Below are 22522 nucleotides of genomic sequence, written 5' to 3'. Positions count from 1 at the left end.
AACCAGGGTAAACATCGGGTTACTAAGCGCAGGGCCGCGCTTAGTAACCCGATGTTTACCCTGGTTACCAGCGTAAACGTAACAAAAAACAAACACTACATACTTACCTTCCGCTGTCTGTCCTCCGGCGCTGTGCTTCCCTGCACTGTGAGCGCCGGCCAGCCGGAAAGCAGAGCCCAGCGGTGACGTCACCGCTCTGCTTTCCGGCTGGCGCTCACAGTCAGTGCAGAGAAGCACAGCGCCGGGGGACAGACACCGGAATGTAAGTATGTAGTGTTTGGTTTTTTTTTACGTTTACGCTGGTAACCAGGGTAAACATCGGGTTACTAAGCGCGGCCCTGCGCTTAGTAACCCGATGTTTACCCTGGTTACCAGGGGACCGGCATCGTTGGTCGCTGGAGAGCTGTCTGTGTGACAGCTCTCCAGCGACCACACAGCGACGCTGCAGCGATCGGGATTGTTGTCTGGATCGCTGCAGCGTCGCTTAATGTGACGGTACCTTTATGAATCCCTCCAGCGCTTGCTGGTCTGAGTCAGGACTGGAGGGTATGTGTGAGTTATACTCCTGGCCAGTGGGTGCAGCCTCGCTTTCCATACACTTGAATACTGTGCCCATTAGACAGGCTCTGACCGGGAGAATGTTTAACCCCTTCATGACCGGGGGATTTTTCATTTTTCCGTGTTCGTTTTTCACTCCCCTCCTTCCCAGAGCCATAACTTTTTTATTTTTCCGTCAATTTGGCCATGTGAGGGCTTATTTTTTGCGGGACGAGTTGTACTTTTGAACGACATCATTGGTTTTAGCATGTCGTGTACTAGAAAACGGGAAAAAAATTCCAAGTGCGGTGAAATTGCAAAAAAAGTGCAATCCCACATTGGTTTTTTGTTTGGCTTTTTTGCTAGGTTCACTAAATGCTAAAACTGACCTGCCATTATGATTCTCCAGGTCAGTACGAGTTCATAGACACCAAACATGACTAGGTAATTTTTTATCTAAGTGGTGAAAAAAAATTCCAAACTTTGCTAAAAAAAAAAAAAAAAAAAAAATTGCGCCATTTTCCGATACTCGTAGCGTCTCCATTTTTCGTGCTCTGGGGTCGGTTGAGGGCTTATTTTTTGCGTGCCGAGATGATGTTTTTAATGATAGCATTTCGATGCAGATACGTTCTTTTGATCGCCCGTTATTGCATTTTAATGCAATGTCGCGGCGACCAAAAAAAGTAATTCTGGCGTTTCGAGTTTTTTTCCCGCTACGCTGTTTAGCGATCAGGTTAATACTTTTTTTTATTTGATAGATCGGGCGATTCTGAGCGCGGCGATACCAAATATGCGTAGATTTGATATTTTTTTTATTGATTTATTTTGATTGGGGCGAAAGGGGGGTGATTTAAACTTTTATGTTTTTTTTATTTTTTTCACATTTTTTTAAACTTTTTTTTTTTAACTTTTGCCATGCTTCAATAGCCTCCATGAGAGGCTAGAAGCAGGCACAACCCGATCGGCTCTGCTACATAGCAGCGATCTGCTGATCGCTGCTATGTAGCAGAATTGCACGTGTGCTGTGAGCGCCGACCACAGGGTGGCGCTCACAGCGACGGGCAATCAGTAACCATAGAGGTCTCAAGGACCTCTATGGTTACAATATACAAGCATCGCCGACCCCCGATCATGTGACGGGGGTCGGCGATGACGTCATTTCCGGCCGCCCGGCCGGAAGCGGTAGTTAAATGCCGCTGTCTGCGTTTGACAGCGGCATTTAACTAGTTAATAGGTGCGGGCAGATCGCGATTCTGCCCGCGCCTATTACGGGCACATGTCAGCTGTTCAAAACAGCTGACATGTCCCGGCTTTGGTGCGGGCTCACCGCGGAGCCCTGCATCAAAGCAGGGGAGCCGGCATCGGACGGTATAGTACGTCCGATGCCGGTAAGGGGTTAAGGGTATGTGCACACAATGCGGATTCTGTGCGGATCCACAGCGTTTTTTAAGGTGCAGAAACGCTGCAGATCCGCAAGTGATTTACAGTACAATGTAAATCAATGAGAAAAAAAAAATGTGCACACTTTGCGGAAAATCCGCTGTGGAAAAGCTGCGGTTTAAAAGAAGCAGCATGTCACTTCTTTTTTGTGAATCTGCAGCGTTTTTGTACCCATTCCATTATAGAAAACCACAGGGGTAAAAAACGCAGCAAATCCACAGAAAAACTGGAGCAAAAACGCACAAAAAACGCGACAAATCCGCAGGTGCGTTTTCTGCCAGGAGAGGCAGAATCCGCACCAGAAATTCCTAAGCCTAATCCGCAACGTGTGCACATAGCCTAACACATACATACCCTTCACTAAATCCCCACAGTGTGTGAGCTGGGGGGATTCATAAGTCTGTAGTCACACAGCGTGACTGCAGACTTACTGATTTGGACCAAACAACCCCATAAATGATGAAATCACAGGTTATACGGAGTCTTTGGTATTTTTTTTTTTCCCGGCAAAATTAGTCTGCTCAGATCCCCTGCTCTATAACATGGTGCCTGCAGATTGGACGGCATTTTCTTGGTGACAAGTTCCCTTAAACTAAAGTTGTCTTTGTTCCAATCAGTTTGCTTTTTTTTTATACTGAATTAAAAGTGCAATATTTTTCCTGCTTAAAATCAAACATAACAGACCTGAAGCGCCATAGAGAGGACATTGGGCCAATCTTCAGAATCAGACACATTCAGTTTTCTTCTGAATTGGAAGCAAGAAACAGAATATAAAAAAAACACTAGTGGGAACCAAGCACATGGTGCAGGAGACAAAACCTGGCAGCCGATAATGCGGTCTGATCCCCACGAGGGGCAGCCGATAATGCGGTCTGATCCCCACGAGGGGCAGCCGATAATGCGGTCTGATCCCCACGAGGGGCAGCCGATAGTGCGGTCTGATCCCCAGGAGGGGCAGCCGATAGTGCGGTCTGATCCCCAGGAGGGGCAGCCGATAGTGCGGTCTGATCCCCAGGAGGGGCAGCCGATAGTGCGGTCTGATCCCCAGGAGGGGCAGCCGATAGTGCGGTCTGATCCCCCATCAGGGGCAGCCGATAGTGCGGTCTGATCCCCCCATCAGGGGCAGCCGATAGTGCGGTCTGATCCCCACGAGGGGCAGCCGATAGTGCGGTCTGATCCCCAGGAGGGGCAGCCGATAGTGCGGTCTGATCCCCAGGAGGGGCAGCCGATAGTGCGGTCTGATCCCCAGGAGGGGCAGCCGATAGTGCGGTCTGATCCCCAGGAGGGGCAGCCGATAGTGCGGTCTGATCCCCAGGAGGGGCAGCCGATAGTGCGGTCTGATCCCCAGGAGGGGCAGCCGATAGTGCGGTCTGATCCCCAGGAGGGGCAGCCGATAGTGCGGTCTGATCCCCACGAGGGGCAGCCGATAGTGCGGTCTGATCCCCAGGAGGGGCAGCCGATAGTGCGGTCTGATCCCCAGGAGGGGCAGCCGATAGTGCGGTCTGATCCCCAGGAGGGGCAGCCGATAGTGCGGTCTGATCCCCAGGAGGGGCAGCCGATAGTGCGGTCTGATCCCCCATCAGGGGCAGCCGATAGTGCGGTCTGATCCCCCCATCAGGGGCAGCCGATAGTGCGGTCTGATCCCCCCATCAGGGGCAGCCGATAGTGCGGTCTGATCCCCCATCAGGGGCAGCCGATAGTGCGGTCTGATCCCCCATCAGGGGCAGCCGATAGTGCGGTCTGATCCCCCATCAGGGGCAGCCGATAGTGCGGTCTGATCCCCCATCAGGGGCAGCCGATAGTGCGGTCTGATCCCCCCATCAGGGGCAGCCGATAGTGCGGTCTGATCCCCCCATCAGGGGCAGCCGATAGTGCGGTCTGATCCCCCCATCAGGGGCAGCCGATAGTGCGGTCTGATCCCCCCATCAGGGGCAGCCGATAGTGCGGTCTGATCCCCCCATCAGGGGCAGCCGATAGTGCGGTCTGATCCCCCCATCAGGGGCAGCCGATAGTGCGGTCTGATCCCCCCATCAGGGGCAGCCGATAGTGCGGTCTGATCCCCCCATCAGGGGCAGCCGCCAGGGAACGGTCAGGTGAGTGACATAGCCCCCGGACCGGTATGTCTCTGAAATGTTGCAGCATATGGGACAATCGTACCTAGCTGAACTGATGGAGCCAGTATCTGATTCATGCTGCCCATGGTTCGGGCTAAATGCATCAGTCATTTCCCAATTCATAATTGCTAACATCGCTCAATATTTCCCATGCAGTGATCTTATATTGTCGGTCAGTGATGATGGTGGTGCCTAGAGCAGATGCTGGAAACTGTGCTACAGAGACGTAGCCTGGCATCAGCGCTGTGCACTCAGTTTTTCCAGACTGGGACGTCAGGTTAGTGTACTGGGTGTAACACATCAGGCACTGGCGTGGCTCTTGACAAACCAGTAATGTGTCTCCTCCCTTGTAAATGAGTCTGTGGAAGGTTGAAGAGTCTTGTATTTTTAACTCTTTTTGATCTAGAACATCAATTGTGCACTAAGCTACACTGGTCTTCAGAAATCATTAACAGGGTAAAATACTGATTCATCAAGGCTGCTGTTTTGTACGCCAGTAATGTGTGCCAGACTCAGAGTAGCTAAACTTAACTTTCACCATTATTTATTTTCATATTTTGCAGGCACTTTAATCACCTGCAGATTGGTAGAGTCCAGTACTAAGATCTCCACTGATAATCAATAGAGCGGTGCGCAGATCAGGAGGCAGAAGCGCACAGCTCTTGTCCGAGCGGAGTACAGATTCGATAGGAAGCATAGACTTTGTAGCTCTGTACTCTGCTCTGAGCTGCACACTTCTCGGGGATCTGTGGAGCGATCGGTAGGGGTCTCCAAACTCGGAGCGTCGCTCGTCTGCAGGCGATTTAAGTGTCTTTAAATGGAATCTGTGAAGTAAAAAAAAAAAAAAAAAAAAAAAAATATATATATATATATATATATATATATATATATATATATATACACAGTGCCTGCAAGTAGTATTCTACCCCCTGCAGATTTAGCAGGTTTACACATTTGGTATTAACTTGGCATTGTGACTTGGATTTGGACTGTAGATCAGCCTGGAAGTGTGAAATGCACTGCAGCAAAAAAGAATGTTATTTGTTTATTTTTTTTTAAATTGTGAAAAGTCTTTTCAGAGGGTCATTTGTTATTCAACCCCTCAACCCACCAGAATTCTGTTTGGTTCCCTTAAAGTATTAAGAAGTAGTTCAGGCACAAAGAACAATGAGCTTCACATGTTTGGATTAATTATCTCTTTTTCCAGCCTTTTCTGACTATTTAAGACCCTCCCCAAACTTGTGAACAGCACTCATACATGGTCAACATGGGAAAGACAAAGGAGCATTCCAAGGCCATCAGAGACAAGATCGTGGAGGGTCACAAGGCTGGCAAGGGGTACAAAACCCTTTCCAAGGAGTTGGGCCTACCTGTCTCCACTGTTGGGAGCATCATCCGGAAGTGGAAGGCTTATGGAACTACTGCTAGCCTTCCACGGCCTGGACAGCCTTTGAAAGTTTCCTCCCGTGCCGAGGCCAGGCTTGTCCGAAGAGTCAAGGCTAATCCAAGGACAACAAGGAAGGAGCTCCGGGAAGATCTCATGGCAGTGGGGACATTGGTTTCAGTCAATACCATAAGTAACATACTCCACCGCAATGGTCTCCGTTCCAGACGAGCCCGTAAGGTTCCTTTATTTTCAAAGCGTCATGTCAAGGCTCGTCTACAGTTTGCTCATGATCACTTGGGGGACTCTGAGACTGACTGGTTCAAGGTTCTATGGTCTGATGAGACAAAGATCGAGATCTTTGGTGCCAACCACATACATGACGTTTGGAGACTGGATGGCACTGCATACGACCCCAAGAATACCATCCCTACAGTCAAGCATGGTGGTGGCAGCATCATGCTGTGGGGCTGTTTCTCAGCCAAGGGGCCTGGCCATCTGGTCCGCATCCATGGGAAGATGGATAGCACGGCCTACCTGGAGATTTTGGCCAAGAACCTCCACTCCTCCATCAAGGATCTTAAGATGGGTCGTCATTTCATCTTCCAACAAGACAACGACCCAAAGCACACAGCCAAGAAAACCAAGGCCTGGTTCAAGAGGCAAAAAATCAAGGTGTTGCAGTGGCCTAGTCAGTCTCCTGACCTTAACCCAATTGAAAACTTGTGGAAGGAGCTCAAGATTAAAGTCCACATGAGACACCCAAAGAACCTAGATAACTTGGAGAAGATCTGCATGGAGGAGTGGGCCAAGATAACTCCAGAGACCTGTGCCGGCCTGATCAGGTCTTATAAAAGACGATTATTAGCTGTAATTGCAAACAAAGGTTATTCCACAAAATATTAAACCTAGGGGTTGAATAATAATTGACCCACACTTTTATGTTTAAAATTTATAAAAATTTAACTGAGCAACAAAACTTTTTGGTTTGTAAGATTTATGCATCTGTTAATAAATCCTGCTCTTGTTTGAAGGCTCTAACTTATTTGCATCTTATTAAACCTGCTAAATCTGCAGGGGGTTGAATACTACTTGTAGGCACTGTATATAGGGTTAGTCAAGAGGTCAATAAGGTTCTGAACCTGTCCTGCACCTTCACTCAGATGCCCACTGCCAGGAGTAAATTAACTTTATGCTTTCCGACCGGCTGAGGCTTTCAGTCATAGGGATTGGCTGACGCAGCTTCAGTCACTGCTCAAAAAAACAATTTGGAACCCATGATCAAGTTTTTAAGTGATTTTAATTGTGTGGTGTTCTTTGGTTGACATAATAAAATTTATATATTTGTACTATTTTGAGTGGTGGTCCCTACTATATAGCTTGACGCTTCATGTTGTTTTTCTTTTCTCTTCAGTCACTGCTCAGTCACAGTGAGTGGTGGCTATAACCTCGCCCTTGCACTGACTGACAGCCGGCGCTGATGCTGAACCAGCTGTCAGTCCCTGCTGGGGATGCGGTTACAGCCACCACTCACCTTGACTGAAAGTTCCCGCCTGCCAGGGAAGATAAAGCTCCTTTCCTCCCAAAAGCGGGGCTCTCTGTGTGGGTATCGGGCAGATGCAGAACTCTATTAATCTGCAGGTTAACCCCATATTTTCAGGTTATAAGCTTTTTGACATGACTGTCTTTTTTTTTTTTTTTTTTTTGTGCAACTGAGTTGCGCAAAAGTCCTGCAACATTTTAACCAGTTTTATTGGAGAATTGCGGGGAAAACTATTTGATGAATCGGCACCTATGTTACTTTAAAGTGATTATCAATATTCAGCCCGGGCCGAGCAGTGGGCAAATGAAGTACTTGTATACATTATGGCAAGTGGTTTTCCAAAATATTTAAAAGCCTCCCCCAGCCACCAAACACGGGTAACGTAATCCCCGCTATCCACCGCCACCTATCTGATTCTCCATGTTCGTCAATCATTGCCCTTAGTGATATATGGCACAAGACCACCCAGGAGTTATGTGGTTGCTGCTGTCATCATGGGGTATAAGGATTGACACCACTGCAACAAGGGTAAATGGGAGGAACCGGGACGCGGTGCTGCAATGGTGGGGAACAGATTGGTGCATATACATGATTTACTATTTTCAGCTAATTGGTGACTGAGAGCAGAGTATTAATTAACTTGAAAAACCTCTTTCAGTCTGTAGCACCAAGAGAAGATCAATGTTACGGAACCCGTCGGTCAGCTCTGGTCTCCTGCTTCTCCACTAGTGGCCATTCTGAGGACATGAGCTGTGCAGTCGGTGAGGAAGACTGCTCTAAGTGCAGGAGGAGAACCTGAAATACTTTATATTAGTGACACAAAATTGTGTCCTCAGCATGTATTGTAATATAAAGGTAAAATGTTCACCCTGTGCATGTGGCTCTTATGATGGAACCCTCCTTGGACGGCCATCCATGTTAATTTATACACCAAACCTTTAACATTATTGTTAGGCTGCGTTCACAAAGTGTCTTCTCCTACGGTCATTGTCTCCTTTGCAGATTTGGGTATATATGCTGACAGGGAACTTAATTTTATGATGTAGACAGTCACCATGTGCTCTGTTGTGCGTCATTTTCGTCTGTTGAAGTGGGCACCAAGACGTAGTCGGCCATGTCTTCCCACCTCCAATAGGCGTATGTGGTCTAAAATGACACACGTCACAGCGGCTGCTGAATACAACTCCCATCATTGTCTCCTGGTCGCATTGATGTCAGCACGGCCAGGAGACAATGATGAGAGCTGCCTTCAGCAGCCGGTACCTGGGAACAGCGCAAGCTGTCCCGCTTCTTCCGGTACGTGTGACGCTGATGGATGTCATCCGTGTGTCATCAGTGCGCGCTTGTGCGGCACGCATTCTGTCCATGCTGATAAAAAAACAAAACCTGACATGTCTGAGGGATTTTCACATGGACCATGTCAATACCCTGACATGTGCGCACCACCATTGAATACATTGGGTGTGTGTCCGTATTCGTGGCTCTTTAAAAATGACGCAAAAACGGACATGTGAAGGAGGCCTAAGATGGCAGGTTTAGTGCCCAAATAGACGGGCCGACTTCGAGCATTAGCCGATACTGTCATTTGATAACCCGTTGGACCGTCTGACCACACTTCCATGCACAAAACCATTGTTCTGCGCCCTTAGCACATCGTGTTCTCGGCAGCACATGTGCTGTTTACACAGGACGATAATTTTAAAGCTTGCTTACAAAAATCATGTCAAGTGACGTACGCGTCTTGTTCATTCTTCTGGTGATTGCCATTCAGGGAAGCTGATAATCGGGACATTCATTAATTCCTGATTATAGGTCTGTGTACATGGGCCCTTAGGCTCAGAATAGATTCAGGATTCAGAGGTCATTGTGAAGGTCATATCATCGCTCCGCTGGACTTGTCATAAAACTCCACGGCTATGCCCTCCAGCAGTCACAACCAGATGACACAGCTTTGAGCCACTTCAGTCCTCAGGAGACTAAATAAGTAAATGTCCAAAGTCCCTTACCAGCTATTTGTCTTATGCGTAAAGGCACCTCTTAAAGGGAATGGATTATTATTTAAATCAGATATTTGTGTTTATTTTTAAACATAGAAATATCTTCTTCAGAGATTAAGAGGACAGGGACTCTAGCACCAACTATAGGAATTATTCCCATAGTCCTATATATAGCACAGGCTAGAGTCACTTCGACATAGGATATCAACACATTTTCAAATGGTGGGTACCATAGAAAAAATGAAGTGAGAAGGAAGTACCAGTAAAAACAATACATTTATTCAAAACTTGTTATAAAAGTTGTGTAACAGATAAAATTAGACAAAGACGAAGGGGGGAACGGAAAACCTCCAGATACCAGAGGAGGCACACCACAGCACTGCGGTACAGTAAAACAGATGTATCCAAGACAGCTAAATATTAAATCATGGGGCTACCAAAAGTATGCCAAGTGGGGCCCATTTAGAAGAAGCTAGTGGCGAAACGGCGCTTGTTGGGCGCAGGAGGCCTCCACATGACCCGGACCCGGCGCGCACAGACTCCTGATACAAACTATTCACAGGTATTTACCTATTTATGAAGTGAGGCTTGTGCTAAATGATGCAACTAATCAAAGCATACGGTGACACTTTCACTCCCTAGTGTTGATTACAGCCCTCTTGATACCAATACAATGAGTACACCTGCTTGGTTATCATATGCCCCTCCCCCTCTCTTCCTCTAACACAGTATTACCTGATATTTGGCTCTGTGCGCTGTACGGTACTTACATCCTAGTAGCTGTCTACACTTGGCATACTTTTGGTAGCCCCATGATTTAATATTTAGCTGTCTTGGATACATCTGTTTTACTGTACCGCAGTGCTGTGGTGTGCCTCCTCTGGTATCTGGAGGTTTTCCGTTCCCCCCTTCGTCTTTGTCTAATTTTATCTGTTACACAACTTTTATAACAAGTTTTGAATAAATTTATTGTTTTTACTGGTACTTCCTTCTCACTTCATTTTTTCTATGGTACCCACCATTTGAAAATGTGTTGATAACCAACTATAGGAAGTAGCAATCCTTAAAGGCAATATTGACCCTCTAACTTGCCTTTCCACTTGATTTAGGATAAGAAGTGAAACCTAACACACCATTCACAGACACATGTTTCACGGTGTTTACCCCTCATTAGTGCAAAGCAACACGTCTGATTTGGCTAAGAGGCTATTTGCATATTTTAACTCCCAGAGGAGCATTGCATGGCCTACAAGTATCTGTGCCACAGCTCGGCACTCTACAAGGAGAAACATTTCCCTTAAGCCACATGTATTTTTAAAAAAAATTGCTTTTTTTTTCTTTTCTTTACATTGTTGTTGTTTTTTGTTTTTTTTTAAATAAAGATTGCAAAGTTTCACATTAGACAATGGGGCTTTTTGTGGTCACATTTCCTTTCAGGAGGAGTTTTCAGCAGGCTCCTTATCAGGATTACCGTGACAGGAGGCACCCCTATACGGGATTTTCTGATGGTGGCTTCCCTTTGATATCTACCTAACCTTTTATTGATCGTGTAGATGATTGTGACACGTAGCATTAGGGATGGAGGATCACAATGCTGTGCTCCTATTTAGATCTTTGTTTAATAATTTCCGTTGTTTTGATCCATTATAATAAAACGACGAAAAATCCGAGTTCCTCTCCCAATGGAAGCCAGTAATTCTCGATGGTCTCCATTGACTACAGTGGGATCGTTTTGGGTTTCCATCCCAGTGGCTGGCAGCTTACCGATCAAAGTATTTTTATCCAAATCTGAACACAGCCTAAGAAATACAGGGTCAGTTATTATATTTAGTGCTAATTAGTGTCCCAATAAAGTTCTTCTTGTAGATGATGACGGTTCTGGAAGTGTTAGCAGTCCCGGCCTCTTATGTCAGCTTGTGACCTTGTTTACTCTGAACCTTCTGGAGCTGTCCAGCCACCGACACAACAGATGTCTCAAGTCTCTGGACTTTTTCCCTTTCTATTTTTAATGTCCTGTGTGTGTTTAAATGAGATAAGTCAATAACCGCATTATGTTTCTGTAATTTATTACTTGCAATGTTCTCAGCCCATTAACTATCTGCTACTTAGAGGTTGTCCGACCCCAAAATCCAAACTTTTTTTTTCTTAAGCTACTCTGTGCTATTTTCTAATGTAGCACACCCCTATAAATTTAGTGTTTTGTTCCGTTCCTCCGGAATTTCACTTTTTTTGTCTGCATCCAGTTTGACTACCGTATTTTTCGCACCATAAGACACCCTCCCCCCCCCCCCCCCAAAGTTGGGAGGAAAATGGGGGGTGCATCTTGTGCGAACGCAGGCTACCAGGGTGTTGGAGCAGCGGTATCAGCGGCGGTGGCACCTGAGCAGGGTCCCTTCCTCAGGATCCAGGCGGTAGTAATGTGTCCACGCCGCTGTCCACGCTGCAGCCTGGTGTCAACGGTGAGCGCATCACCGTTTTCCCTGCGGCCATCTTTCTGAAGCCGTGGGCCGCTGGAGGATTCAGAAAAATGGTTACCGGAGGCCTCTCGTGCCCAGATTGAGATCTCGGCGGCACTCGGCTTTAGGAAAATGGCCGCCGAGATCTTAAACTGCACGCGCGGCCTCCGGTGACCATTTTCCTGAAGCCTCCCGTGGCCCACAGCTTCAGGAAGATGGCTGCATGGAAACCGATGAATGGCTCGCCATGGACACATTTCTGCCGCCAGCATCCTGAGGAATGGACCCTGCTCTGGTGCTCTGCCTCACCGCCGACACCGGACCCGCAGCATCGCACCCCAGGACTGCAGCATTGCCCCTCTTCTGCCTCCACTGGCTTCCTGAGGAAGGGACCATGCCTTCTGTGACCCTGCTGTACCACCAATGTCCCTCAGGTATGATACAGTAAATTTGGACAATAAAGGTACCGTCACACATAACGATATTGTTAACGATATCGTTGCTTTTTGTGACGTAGCAACGATCTCATTAATGAAATCGTTATGTGTGACAGCGACCAACGATCAGGCCCCTGCTGGGAGATCGTTGGTCGCTGGGGAAAGTCCAGGACTTTATTTCGTCGCTGGATCTCCCGCTGACATTGCTGGATCAGCGTGTGTGACGCCGATTCAGCGATGTCTTCTCTGGTAACCAGGGTAAATATCGGGTTACTAAGCGCAGGGCCGCGCTTAGTAACCCGATGTTTACCCTGGTTACCAGTGTAAATGTAAAAAAAAAAAAAACACTACATACTTACATTCCGGTGTCTGGTCACGTCCCTCGCCTTCAGCTTCCCGCACTGACTGTGAGCGCCGGCCGACCGTGAAGCACAGCACAGCGGTGATATCACCGCTGTGCTGTGCTTTTCGGCCGGTGCTCACAGTCAGTGCAGGAAGCTGAAGGCGAGGGACGTGACCAGACACCGGAATGTAAGTATGTAGTGTTTTTTTTTTTTTTTTTACATTTACACTGGTAACCAGGGTAAACATCGGGTTACTAAGCGCGGCCCTGCGCTTAGTAACCCGATATTTACCCTGGTTACCCGAGGGCTTCGGCATCGTTGGTCACTGGAGAGCTGTCTGTGTGACAGCTCTCCAATGACGCTGCAGCGATCGGCATCGTTGTCTAGATCGCTGCAGCGTTGCTAAATGTGACGGTACCTTAAGACTGACCCCCATCTCATAAAAATCTTTTTTTCTGCTTTTTTTCCACCCCAAAATTTGGGGTGCTTCTTATAGTCCGAAAAATACAGTACATGTTCTGCTCTTGGTTAGGCAGCTTCTGGGGCTTTTTCTCCAACCAAACCCATGATGCATTTCACTGTCCTCACAGCCAGAGGTAACTCTGCCCAAAGCATAAGTATCTAGCCCCGCCCTGTGCCTGTCCACTGCACACTCATTGGCTGTTAGTATCTGCCGTCTGCCTGTCTGCTGCATACTCATTGGCTGATAATATCTGCCCCGCGCTTTGCCTGCATGCTCATTGGCTGTTAGTACCTGCCCCAACCCGCTCTCTGCCATTCATTCGAACATTGGAAGTGACAGAGCAGTGAGCACCTCCAGCTCACATCACAAGTATAATTATAATATAGGGGTTACATGTCCTCAGACTACCCCTATATACATACAAATATGTGCTACATGTCCATCTACAGTTTATGTATAATCTTTTATCTCATATATCATTACATATGTAAATACACACGTTATGTATATATCTCATATAACCCACTAGTATCATACTAATTGATGCGGGTTGCTATTTTTATGCTAGGGGGCACTATCAATGGCCCCTTACCAGCCAGAGAATACCAGCCCCCAGCTGTCTGCGCTAGCTAGGTTGATGCTTGTTTTATTAATGTATTAAATTAAAATGACAGTTACTCTTTATAGTCCCCTGTAATTACAGACCTCTGCATCTCCTTTTATAGACATTGTGCCAAATAGACAATCTGAAAATCGCTATATTGAATTATATGGTCGTAGTCCGAAAAATGTCTCCTAATGTGCCAGTCACTAAGAACCCGATTCATTAAGACTACCGTTTTGTACGTCAGGCTTAGTAATGTGCATGAATGAATAAGATGTGACTAAGGCATTAAGAGGCGCACAACGCATAATAAATTGTGCCCATCATATTCCTGCCATGTGCCCGGGATTGGAGTAACATTTCTGGCATAAGTTACACCGCAGCTTTTAATGAATTTTTCAGGGGAGCTTTGCCGTGTCCTGTCCCACCCATGGTCCTCCCAGTCTGGTGGAGCTGGCCGAAACAGAAGACAACAAAAGTTTTGCGATTTTTTTTTTTTTTTCCCCCCCCCTCCAAAGTGTTTTACCCCAGAAATATGGATGGCAAAAATAATTTATTTGGGGCCGTGGTCTTCCTTTAGTCTAACTTTAGTGTAGTTATTCTCTAGCAGGGGAGAGGGGTTACAGGAATTGGGCGAAGTCTTTGTCTCTCTGCTCCTGCTCTCCTTACTTACTACTCCTTATCATCCTTGTGCAGTCCATGTCCAAGCTGTAGCACCTAGTAATCATTGTACAGGGCCATTTATATGCAGAAGAAATGTAGAATAACGGGACCGTTCTAATCGGACATGGCTGTATCGGTGAGCTGACTTATTCTAGTATTATAGTTGGCTAAGTATCCGTTTGCCATTAGTACAGCTCATCCTTTACAGTAATGCGCCTCGGAACGTCTGTTTTTCTGTACAACATATTGTAAATTAATGTAATCACATTTTTTTTTTTTTTTTTTTTTTAAGGTGCAAGAAAATTCTCCTGCACAGAAAGCGGGACTTGAGCCTTTCTTTGATTTTGTTATTGCCATTGGACATTCCCGGCTGGTAGGTTATTTCTCATGCTATAAACATTTACATCTCTGCTTTTTGGGGTTGTACGTTTTAAACCTATTTGAAAGGGGTTCTCTACTTTGGAGAAGAGAGGAAACCTGATGGCAGAAAGTCAGCGGAAACTCATGAAATGGGGGGGGAAAAGTACAGGATAGAAGCTGTGCTGCTCTATAAGCTGATGAAGCACACAGTTTAGTATTACTGACAGAGACATTCTCATAATCCGAAACTTAGATCATCTTGCAAACTGCATGTTTTGGGGTCAGAAAATGAATGAAGATTGCAGCCTGAAACTATAGCTTTTAAAGGTATGTTCACACTTTGGTGTTCTTGCAGGGAAAAAGCTGCTTAAAATCTGCATTTATTTGCAATGTTTTTTGCCTTTTTTAATTTTATTTTTCTCTGTTCATTAAAATTGGTCAAAAAACTATGAGCGCATTGACATGCTGCAGATTTTTTTCTGCAGCAAAATAAAGGCTGCAAAAACTCCAAGAGAAGGTGAAATATCTTGAACTGAAAGTGCACTCTCAACAAACTGCAAAGGGGAGGGGGAAATAAGAGTGGAGCAGGGAGAGGAAACAAGCAGAGGGAGATGTGGAAAGATTAAGGCGAGCTTTCAAACAAGTCATTTACCTCACTCCAGAGCTTCTCCACATCCAGATAGCTTAGCTTTGCTGTATAATATCCCTCAAGTCCTATTATGGCCAGATATTATATACTTTATGTGCACACATGGCCACTTATTCTGAAATGTTGCTTGAAATTAATGTTGCCCATTAAATTATGGTTTCGACAAATCCAAACTTACGCCATGTAAATGTATATTTATTAATCATGCTTTGCTTATACAGCGCCATTAATTCCACAGCGCTTTACACATATTGTCATCACATTCCATGTCACTATGTCTTTGGAGTGAGGGAGGAAACCCGGCAAACACGGGGAGAACATACAAACTCCTTGCAGATGTTGTCCTGGGTGGGAATTTAACCCAGGACCCCAAGGCTGCTGTGCTAACCACTGAGCCACCGTGCTGCCCATAATGTATAGTACATGTTCATTATAAGGAAGGATACATTTATATCATAGAGACCTATAGTAACAGCCGTGTGCTTAATTTTTCATGGAAATCCAAATATAAGTGAAATCTAATCGACTGCACAGATGTATAGCGCCAATTGTTTTTTTTCTCCTCTTTTGTAAATTAATTGTATGGTAAACTGTAGTTTCCCTTAATCTTTTAAAGGGACATGTTACTATAAAGACAAAAAAAAAACAAGCTGTCTATAAACTTTTTAAAAAATTGTCATTTGTCTGCACCATTAAAGGGGTCTTTCATTTTCATGTTTCTTCATTCCATAGGGTTGCGCTAGCTAAAAATAATAAAATCCACATTACTCACCTTTTTTCTTATTTTAGGTGAATGCAGGAACGGGTCTCCTGGCTGATCCTGGTTTCTAACCACTGTACACTAATTTGCTGTGATGTTAGTAGATATAATCCTCCTTAGAGACTAATTGCCGGGTACTCAGCGCTGGCATAGAACATGCCCAGTGAGCGTCTGCCAGCAGCAAACTGAAAACTTGGCAGCGACTCTGTGTTGTGTGCACATATTTATGGAGCAAGTGTTACGGATAGAAACGGGAGAAGAACAGGAGGCCTTTGATATCTTAAGTAAAGTTACACCTCGAGCCTTCGCTTTGCTGGTCAGTTATGTAACATTTATACCGCTTTCTTCAGTCGGTGTTATATTAGTAATATTGCTCATCACAGAACTGAAAATGGATCTCCACCTAGAGAATTATTATGGGTAAAATCAATCCTTTAAAATCACTGCTACTTCACTTCAGCCTGCGCAGAAGAACAATTCTATTACCTGTATGTCCATATTAATAGATTTAAACGTCCCAGGGGTGACCGATTCCCTTTAATGGTCACGGTCATTTTAACCACGTTTGCATAGATCAATAGTGAATACATGAAACAAGTTGGACTGCCAGCTCAGTGAGGGATCAGATTACAGTTGTCTATTGAATTCTATGGAGGGGAGGAGCACAGACGTGCTGCTGCTTTTTAGAAAGTGCTTACCGTTGCCCAGATATGGACTAACAGCTACCCTGCTCAGTACTGTATATTGTCCTTTTTCTGACCATTTGTTACATAGTGTAGCAGGAATCCCTCATGTCTGTGTATGGGAGATATATCCACATACAATCAAGTTTTGATTTTTTTTTTTTTCCCCCCCCCCCCGCTTTTCTGAGCAGTGAATATTCTGTCCTGTTCAATCTTATTTATTTTATTTATTTATGTTTAGATCAAAGAGAACAGCATGTTCAAAGATCTCCTGAAAGCAAACATGGAGAAGCCTGTGAAGCTGGAGGTTTACAACACAAAGACCCTGAAAGTGCGAGAGGTGGAGGTCACCCCCAGTAACATGTGGGGAGGCCAGGGGCTTCTGGGGGCCAGTGTCAGATTCTGTAGCTTCCAAGGAGCTAATGAACATGTGTGGCATGTGCTGGTATGTAATTCCTCAGTTATTTCCTAATTGTGGGTAAGATTAACCGATGTCATGGCCTCCCTATTAGAGGTGTTGTCCGCTACTGTACACCCCATTTTGGATCACTACGTTTGCCCCCCAGTAGAATAATAACACTTCTATTCGCCTCCGTTGCCATTCCAGCGATATCAACACTGGCTGTCCCAGGGATCGTGTGACATTGTTACGTCACGCAATCCCTGCTGCCAATCAGTGGCTGCTTCACTGTCCCCACCGTTAATTGTGTGTGTTATTATTTAGTTTTATTTACACACATCATCACTGTCCCCATTTTGACTCTCAATCTACATTCCCTATCAGTATGTCTTGAGTGCACTATCTAGTGTGGGAGGAAACCGGAGTACTCGCAATCACGAGGAGAACATACAAACTCCTTGCAGATGTTGCAAAGTAACAGTGCTAACAACTAAGTCACCATTCCATCCTAACCACTGAGCCATTTTGTGTATCGTACAGTTACAAGGATGACTTAATAATAATAATAATAATAATCTTTATTTTTATATAGCGCTAACATATTCCGCAGCGCTTTACAGTTTGCACACATTATCTTGAATGATTTTATATTGACTTTTAGGATGTGGAACCAAACTCACCCGCAGCTCTGGCCGGTCTACATGCTCATACAGATTATATTGTGGGGTCGGATCAGATTTTGCAAGAGGTACCCTCCAAATCTTTAAATCAATTCTTCAATTTTTTATTTTTAAATCCAATGTTTTTTTTATAGAAATGTTCCAATTTAGAAACGGTACAAAACCATGAAATACAATCACAAACCTCATCCCTCCCATACCAAGAAAGTACAACAAAGTGTAACTTAGCGCAGGTTCAATAAAGAAAGGAGGAACGCATTTGGTTAATTATATTCAGTGTAACAAAATGTATGATGAGTTTTAAGTTACTGATGTAATGTGAGGGAGGTACCACGACGTGTGCGACCACAAGTCTTACAGCTTTAGGAGTTCAAAATAGACCTGAGTGCCATCTTTGCAGTTCTCGCGATGACAAACCGGATCCGTCAGTCCAAGAGGCCCAGAGGCTTTTTTTTGTCTAATTTAGTTACTGCATTTGTCTGTAAATAAATACCTTTTTCCGTCGTGAGCTCCTTGTTTCCTGGCGTACAAAGCCCCAGACACACACAAAATATTTCTCCTAATTTTAATTTTTTTTATTTTTATACCTAGTCAGAAGATTTCTATGCTTTGATAGAGTCGCACGAAGGAAAACCTCTGAAGCTGCTGGTTTATAACACCGAGACAGACTCGTGTCGGGAGGTGTACGTAACCCCTAATGGAGCGTGGGGCGGTGAGGGAAGGTACAGTGACTTGTCCAGTCTGCACAAATTTACACACAGATTTGACAGCAAGAACAGTGCAGCGTATAAGAACAATGTTTGCAGTCGAAATTAAGGCATCCAGAAGGCCCCCATCGTAAGTCCGTGCTCCATCTGGATCCATCTTATAGCAACTCTGGCACGTTATTTAGCCTTCTGTTATAAACTGAAGCCACATCACACATGTCTGTAGAGTTTAAGGTCCTGCTTTCTAAAGTGAATTATGGTCATAATAATAATTTTCTTTCATTTCTAGCAACTTTTGCATGCCGAATGTAACTGTGTACACGTGTCGCCAATACATAAACCAGTTCATGAAACCACTGTGTAAACGCAGCCGACAATGTCTGACGCTGTGCCTTGTGTCCTTCTAGCTTGGGATGTGGTATTGGGTATGGATACCTACATCGCATTCCCTCACAGCCTGTTACCCCAAACAAAAATGATGAGATCAAGCCCCCGTTACCGGCTGAAGAACACGCTGTGCATCCGACCAATGGATATAATGAGGTATGAGGCAGACTCGTGAAATTAAGATTATATAACAAATGTTCGTGGTGGTTTTTTGTTTTTTTTTAGTTTTTACAAATGTTATTTAGAGACATTACTTAATATTATTACTGTATTATTAAATTATTTGGTTTCGAAAATCTATTGATGAAATGACTTCTTCTGCAAACATCCCATTTTTGTGTTGGCAGGCTCCTCTTTTGGCCCCAGAACCCCACATGGACCCAGTGGAGGAAGCTCTACATTTGGAAGAGACGCAGAATACACCTGTGCATCCAGGAGAGGCTGCACTTGTTCTTCCCCCGCCGGTACAAAGAGTTGTGAACCCAGGTACTAAAGCAGGAAAACACCCCCTGCCTGTGCGTGTATCGGCCATGTGGCCAGTTACCATCACGAGAAGGTGTAAGACCTGCCAGGAGAGATCCTCCACCTCTGACCCTTACCTGGTCGCTGTCTTCCCCAGTTTCCAGCGCTGCTCTCCGGTCCTTCTCATTCATGTGACTTTCATTCAGACTTGCCAGGTAACACTGCAGGTAGGAGAAAACCAGAAGTATCTTTTAAAGACTTAGATTGGAAAAACGATCTGACAAGTTGGAATAGTTGTCACATGAGTGAGAAGAGGAGCGGGGGAGCGCTGGAATCTGAGGTAGACTGCAATCGGTAATTATAGACACATACGTAGGCTACTTATAAATTTACACCGGTTTAGGCAGTACAATGTTTGGTTGGAGCTTCTTTATATTGATATGTTTTTCTATAATAGGATTTCCAGACAGTTCTGACATTCTGATGCCCGAGGTTCCAGATCTTACACAACTGCTGGATGTGACCTCTCCGCCTCTCAACGTTACGTCGGATCCCTCCACTGTCGGAGACCAGATCATGACTGCCGAGGAACTGAATGCTTATATTGGTATGTGCATTATTTAAACTAATGGCTATGTCCCAACACCGCAGATTAGTGGTGAGCCGCCCATTATATATTCTTGCCTTCTGGAAATTTCCGCGGCAATTCTGTAACTCCCTGCCGTGGGGAAAACGCATGTAGAATTGGCATGCGTATTCCCGCTAAACACTAGCGTTTTGCAAGCGTAATTAGCTTGCAGAATGCTAGCGTCTTCCAAGCAATCTGTAGCATCGCTTGGAAAACTGATTGACAGGTTGGTCACACTTGTCAAACATAGTGTTTGACAAGTGACCAAATTACGTTTTTTACAGCGTTTTTTCACTTTTTCATTTGCTTTTTATGGTTGGAAAAAATTTTGCAAACCCCCTGAAAGACTTGGCATGATGCAGACTTAAAAAAATAAAATAAAACTAAAAAAAAACCCGCTGCAGTTCTGAAATTCATTCGGGAAACAACCATTGATTGCATGTGATTTCGGAAGTCTCATGGCTTTTGCAGTTACTGTAAAAAGCAGCTTTTAATTTGCAAAAAATGCACTGCAAAAATGCAAAGTGTGAACACGGCCTTAGGCAGCTCCAGGGTTGTCCTTCATGGGTTCCTTTGCAGGTGCCTCATAATTACCTATATGGCACATATTACTGGAGGGGGCATCGCCTACTAAGGTCTCGGACTTTTTGCCTGCGTCCTGTGCTTGCGTCTTTTTAGTTGTTTTAAAAATTCCATGGATGTTCGCTTTCTTCTGTATAATTGCATCATTGTAGCTAAAGTTATTTTGTTTTTTTGTACTTTATAATATTATTCCTTTTGGCAAGCTTTTTCTTATTGAACATATTAGGATAGGTCATGAATGTGGTTGGTGGGTTTCTGTCCTCGAGCCCCCCACCATGGTGCTCACTTCCCTTTACATTAGTAGCTGATCATTGCTGCTGTCGTCCATGTAGCTGTGTCTGATCCCTGAAAGCGTGGAGCCGGATACTATTTCTTATTGATCAGTGGGGTCACTGGAGGACGGACACCTTCTTGCCATGGACTGACGATCTGTCTGGTGGTGTTCAATATTTTATTTTGTAAACGATTGTATTCCTCATGATTATTTTTCTCCTTTTTCCAGAACACGTGACGGTGTCAGAAGCGCCTCCTCTCGATTTCCCCACGTCACCCTCCGGCTTGGATCATGCCCTTGCTGAACAGAACTCTTTAATCGCCTTTGAGGATCCGGTGAGCGACTCTTCAGAAGCCGCTCCAGCGAGCGAGTCTCTGGCCGACATGGACAGTGCTGCAGTTTCCACCATAAATGATGAGAAAATCACTGAAGATTCTTCCACAGAACCTCCTGAAAAGAAGGAAGAATAGATTGAAAGGAAAAGACGATCAATCCTGTTTGGTCTCGCTGATCAATGAAATGCAAAATGCACGACGGCTGACCAGAAAATGGTTCAAGTTTTTATTTGTATTTTTTTTTTATTTTAAGCAAAACTACAAGCTTTTTATGCAGATGATTTTACATTTTACCTAAATGTCTTTTTAGAACCATAGACTATTTTTAATCTGATAGACTCCTTCTTAACCTATATATATGTCTTATATTGCCAAAGTTTGCACGGCCAGGTGGCTCATGTAGAGTATTGTTTTCTAACCTTAGGCTAGCCATCTGGAGCACAACTATACCTTCCAGCATGTTCTGATAGCACCGAGCTGTAGTAGTAATTTTCTACCAATAACGAGACGTGCTGGAGACCAATGATGCACACGTTAAGGATGGGTCTCCTAGAATCCTACAGGGTAGCGTTCTTTATCCTGTGGCCCCGGAGTTGGATGTAGCTCCCCAGGTGTTGGCAGATGCAGGTACTATTGCCACCCTGGCATTGCATTAATACTTGATCAAAACAATATCGTTGCAATTAAAGAGTCTGTCAGTGAAAAATGACTTTTCAAATCAAGCCCAGGCGAGTGGTGCACCCTTGCCATGGTCAAACCGATAAGTGCACGTTCCCACCTACTTGTTTTCCATCTTTCTCCATTCTTCCCTGGCTCCCATAAAGCCAGAACTGGGGAGCAGAAACACATGGAATCCAGTAGATGGGGGGCACAGAACTGTTTTACTACGTTAGGGTTGTATGGAGCACCGGTGTTTGTTTTGATCAGTCTTTTTGTGCTGACAGAATGCCTATAATGCCTGAGGGAATTCCATATCATTAGGTGACCTTTTTAATGGTCCCTTCTGTTCTGTATTGGCTGCGCACCTACAATGTAGGCAGAGGAGGACATAGTGTTGTGGCTTCTTGTACAAAGAGCTTGAGTAAAATTGTCCTATTGTTTAAAGGATCCGTGGAGCACTAGAAGCATGTTGCGTTTATAGCACATCGCCCTTTGCAGTCTTGTCATAATGCACAATTCCACCAACTTTGGAGGTCAAAATGGACCCTCTTTCCTTTTGGGCCTGTGTGGCTGCACATGTTGCCCCAATGGTACGTTGGCCCCTGTAGGCCATGGTACATCTTGCTCCATATTCACATTACTAATGAAGTATGCCCCTGTGTGACTCACAACGACCAAGATCCGAAGATCTGGATCTGTGCACATGAACAATGTGGTGAGACGCAATGCTCCTTAATCTGCTTGGTACATGCCCAGTGCCCAGATAAAGGGCCGAATCTCTGCACCCCAGTGTATACCTGCTGCAGGGTCGGGAGATCCACACTGGCATGGTACCCTTCATTGTTATGTGACCCTTGGTATATTAACCCTAAGAGCACAAGGTAACGGTTCCTATAAGATATAGTATCCGGATCTGGACATCTATTTTCGATGACTACAAATGATTTGATTTGTAAGCTGATTTTAAATTGAA

At 45.0% G+C, this 22522-nt stretch overlaps 1 protein-coding gene across 1 annotated transcript in view; it reads left to right on the top strand.

Moving 5' to 3' along the window:
- GORASP1 (golgi reassembly stacking protein 1) overlaps window positions 1-21204 on the top strand; it is a 60679-nt gene extending 39475 nt beyond the window's left edge. Inside the window, exons 2-9 of the mRNA XM_069729781.1 lie at window positions 14275-14355; window positions 16676-16879; window positions 17496-17582; window positions 18106-18236; window positions 18629-18764; window positions 18956-19094; window positions 19528-19677; window positions 20783-21204. Of these exons, the coding sequence (XP_069585882.1) occupies window positions 14275-14355; window positions 16676-16879; window positions 17496-17582; window positions 18106-18236; window positions 18629-18764; window positions 18956-19094; window positions 19528-19677; window positions 20783-21024 (1170 nt within the window). The 3' untranslated portion in view covers window positions 21025-21204. The remainder of the gene's footprint in view (window positions 1-14274; window positions 14356-16675; window positions 16880-17495; window positions 17583-18105; window positions 18237-18628; window positions 18765-18955; window positions 19095-19527; window positions 19678-20782) is intronic.
- The last annotated feature ends 1318 nt before the right edge of the window (window positions 21205-22522 follow it).

This window comes from Ranitomeya imitator, chromosome 6 (genome assembly GCF_032444005.1).
Source record: "Ranitomeya imitator isolate aRanImi1 chromosome 6, aRanImi1.pri, whole genome shotgun sequence".
Classification (NCBI taxonomy): domain Eukaryota; kingdom Metazoa; phylum Chordata; class Amphibia; order Anura; family Dendrobatidae; genus Ranitomeya; species Ranitomeya imitator.
This window is presented reverse-complemented; position numbering and strand designations above follow the sequence as displayed.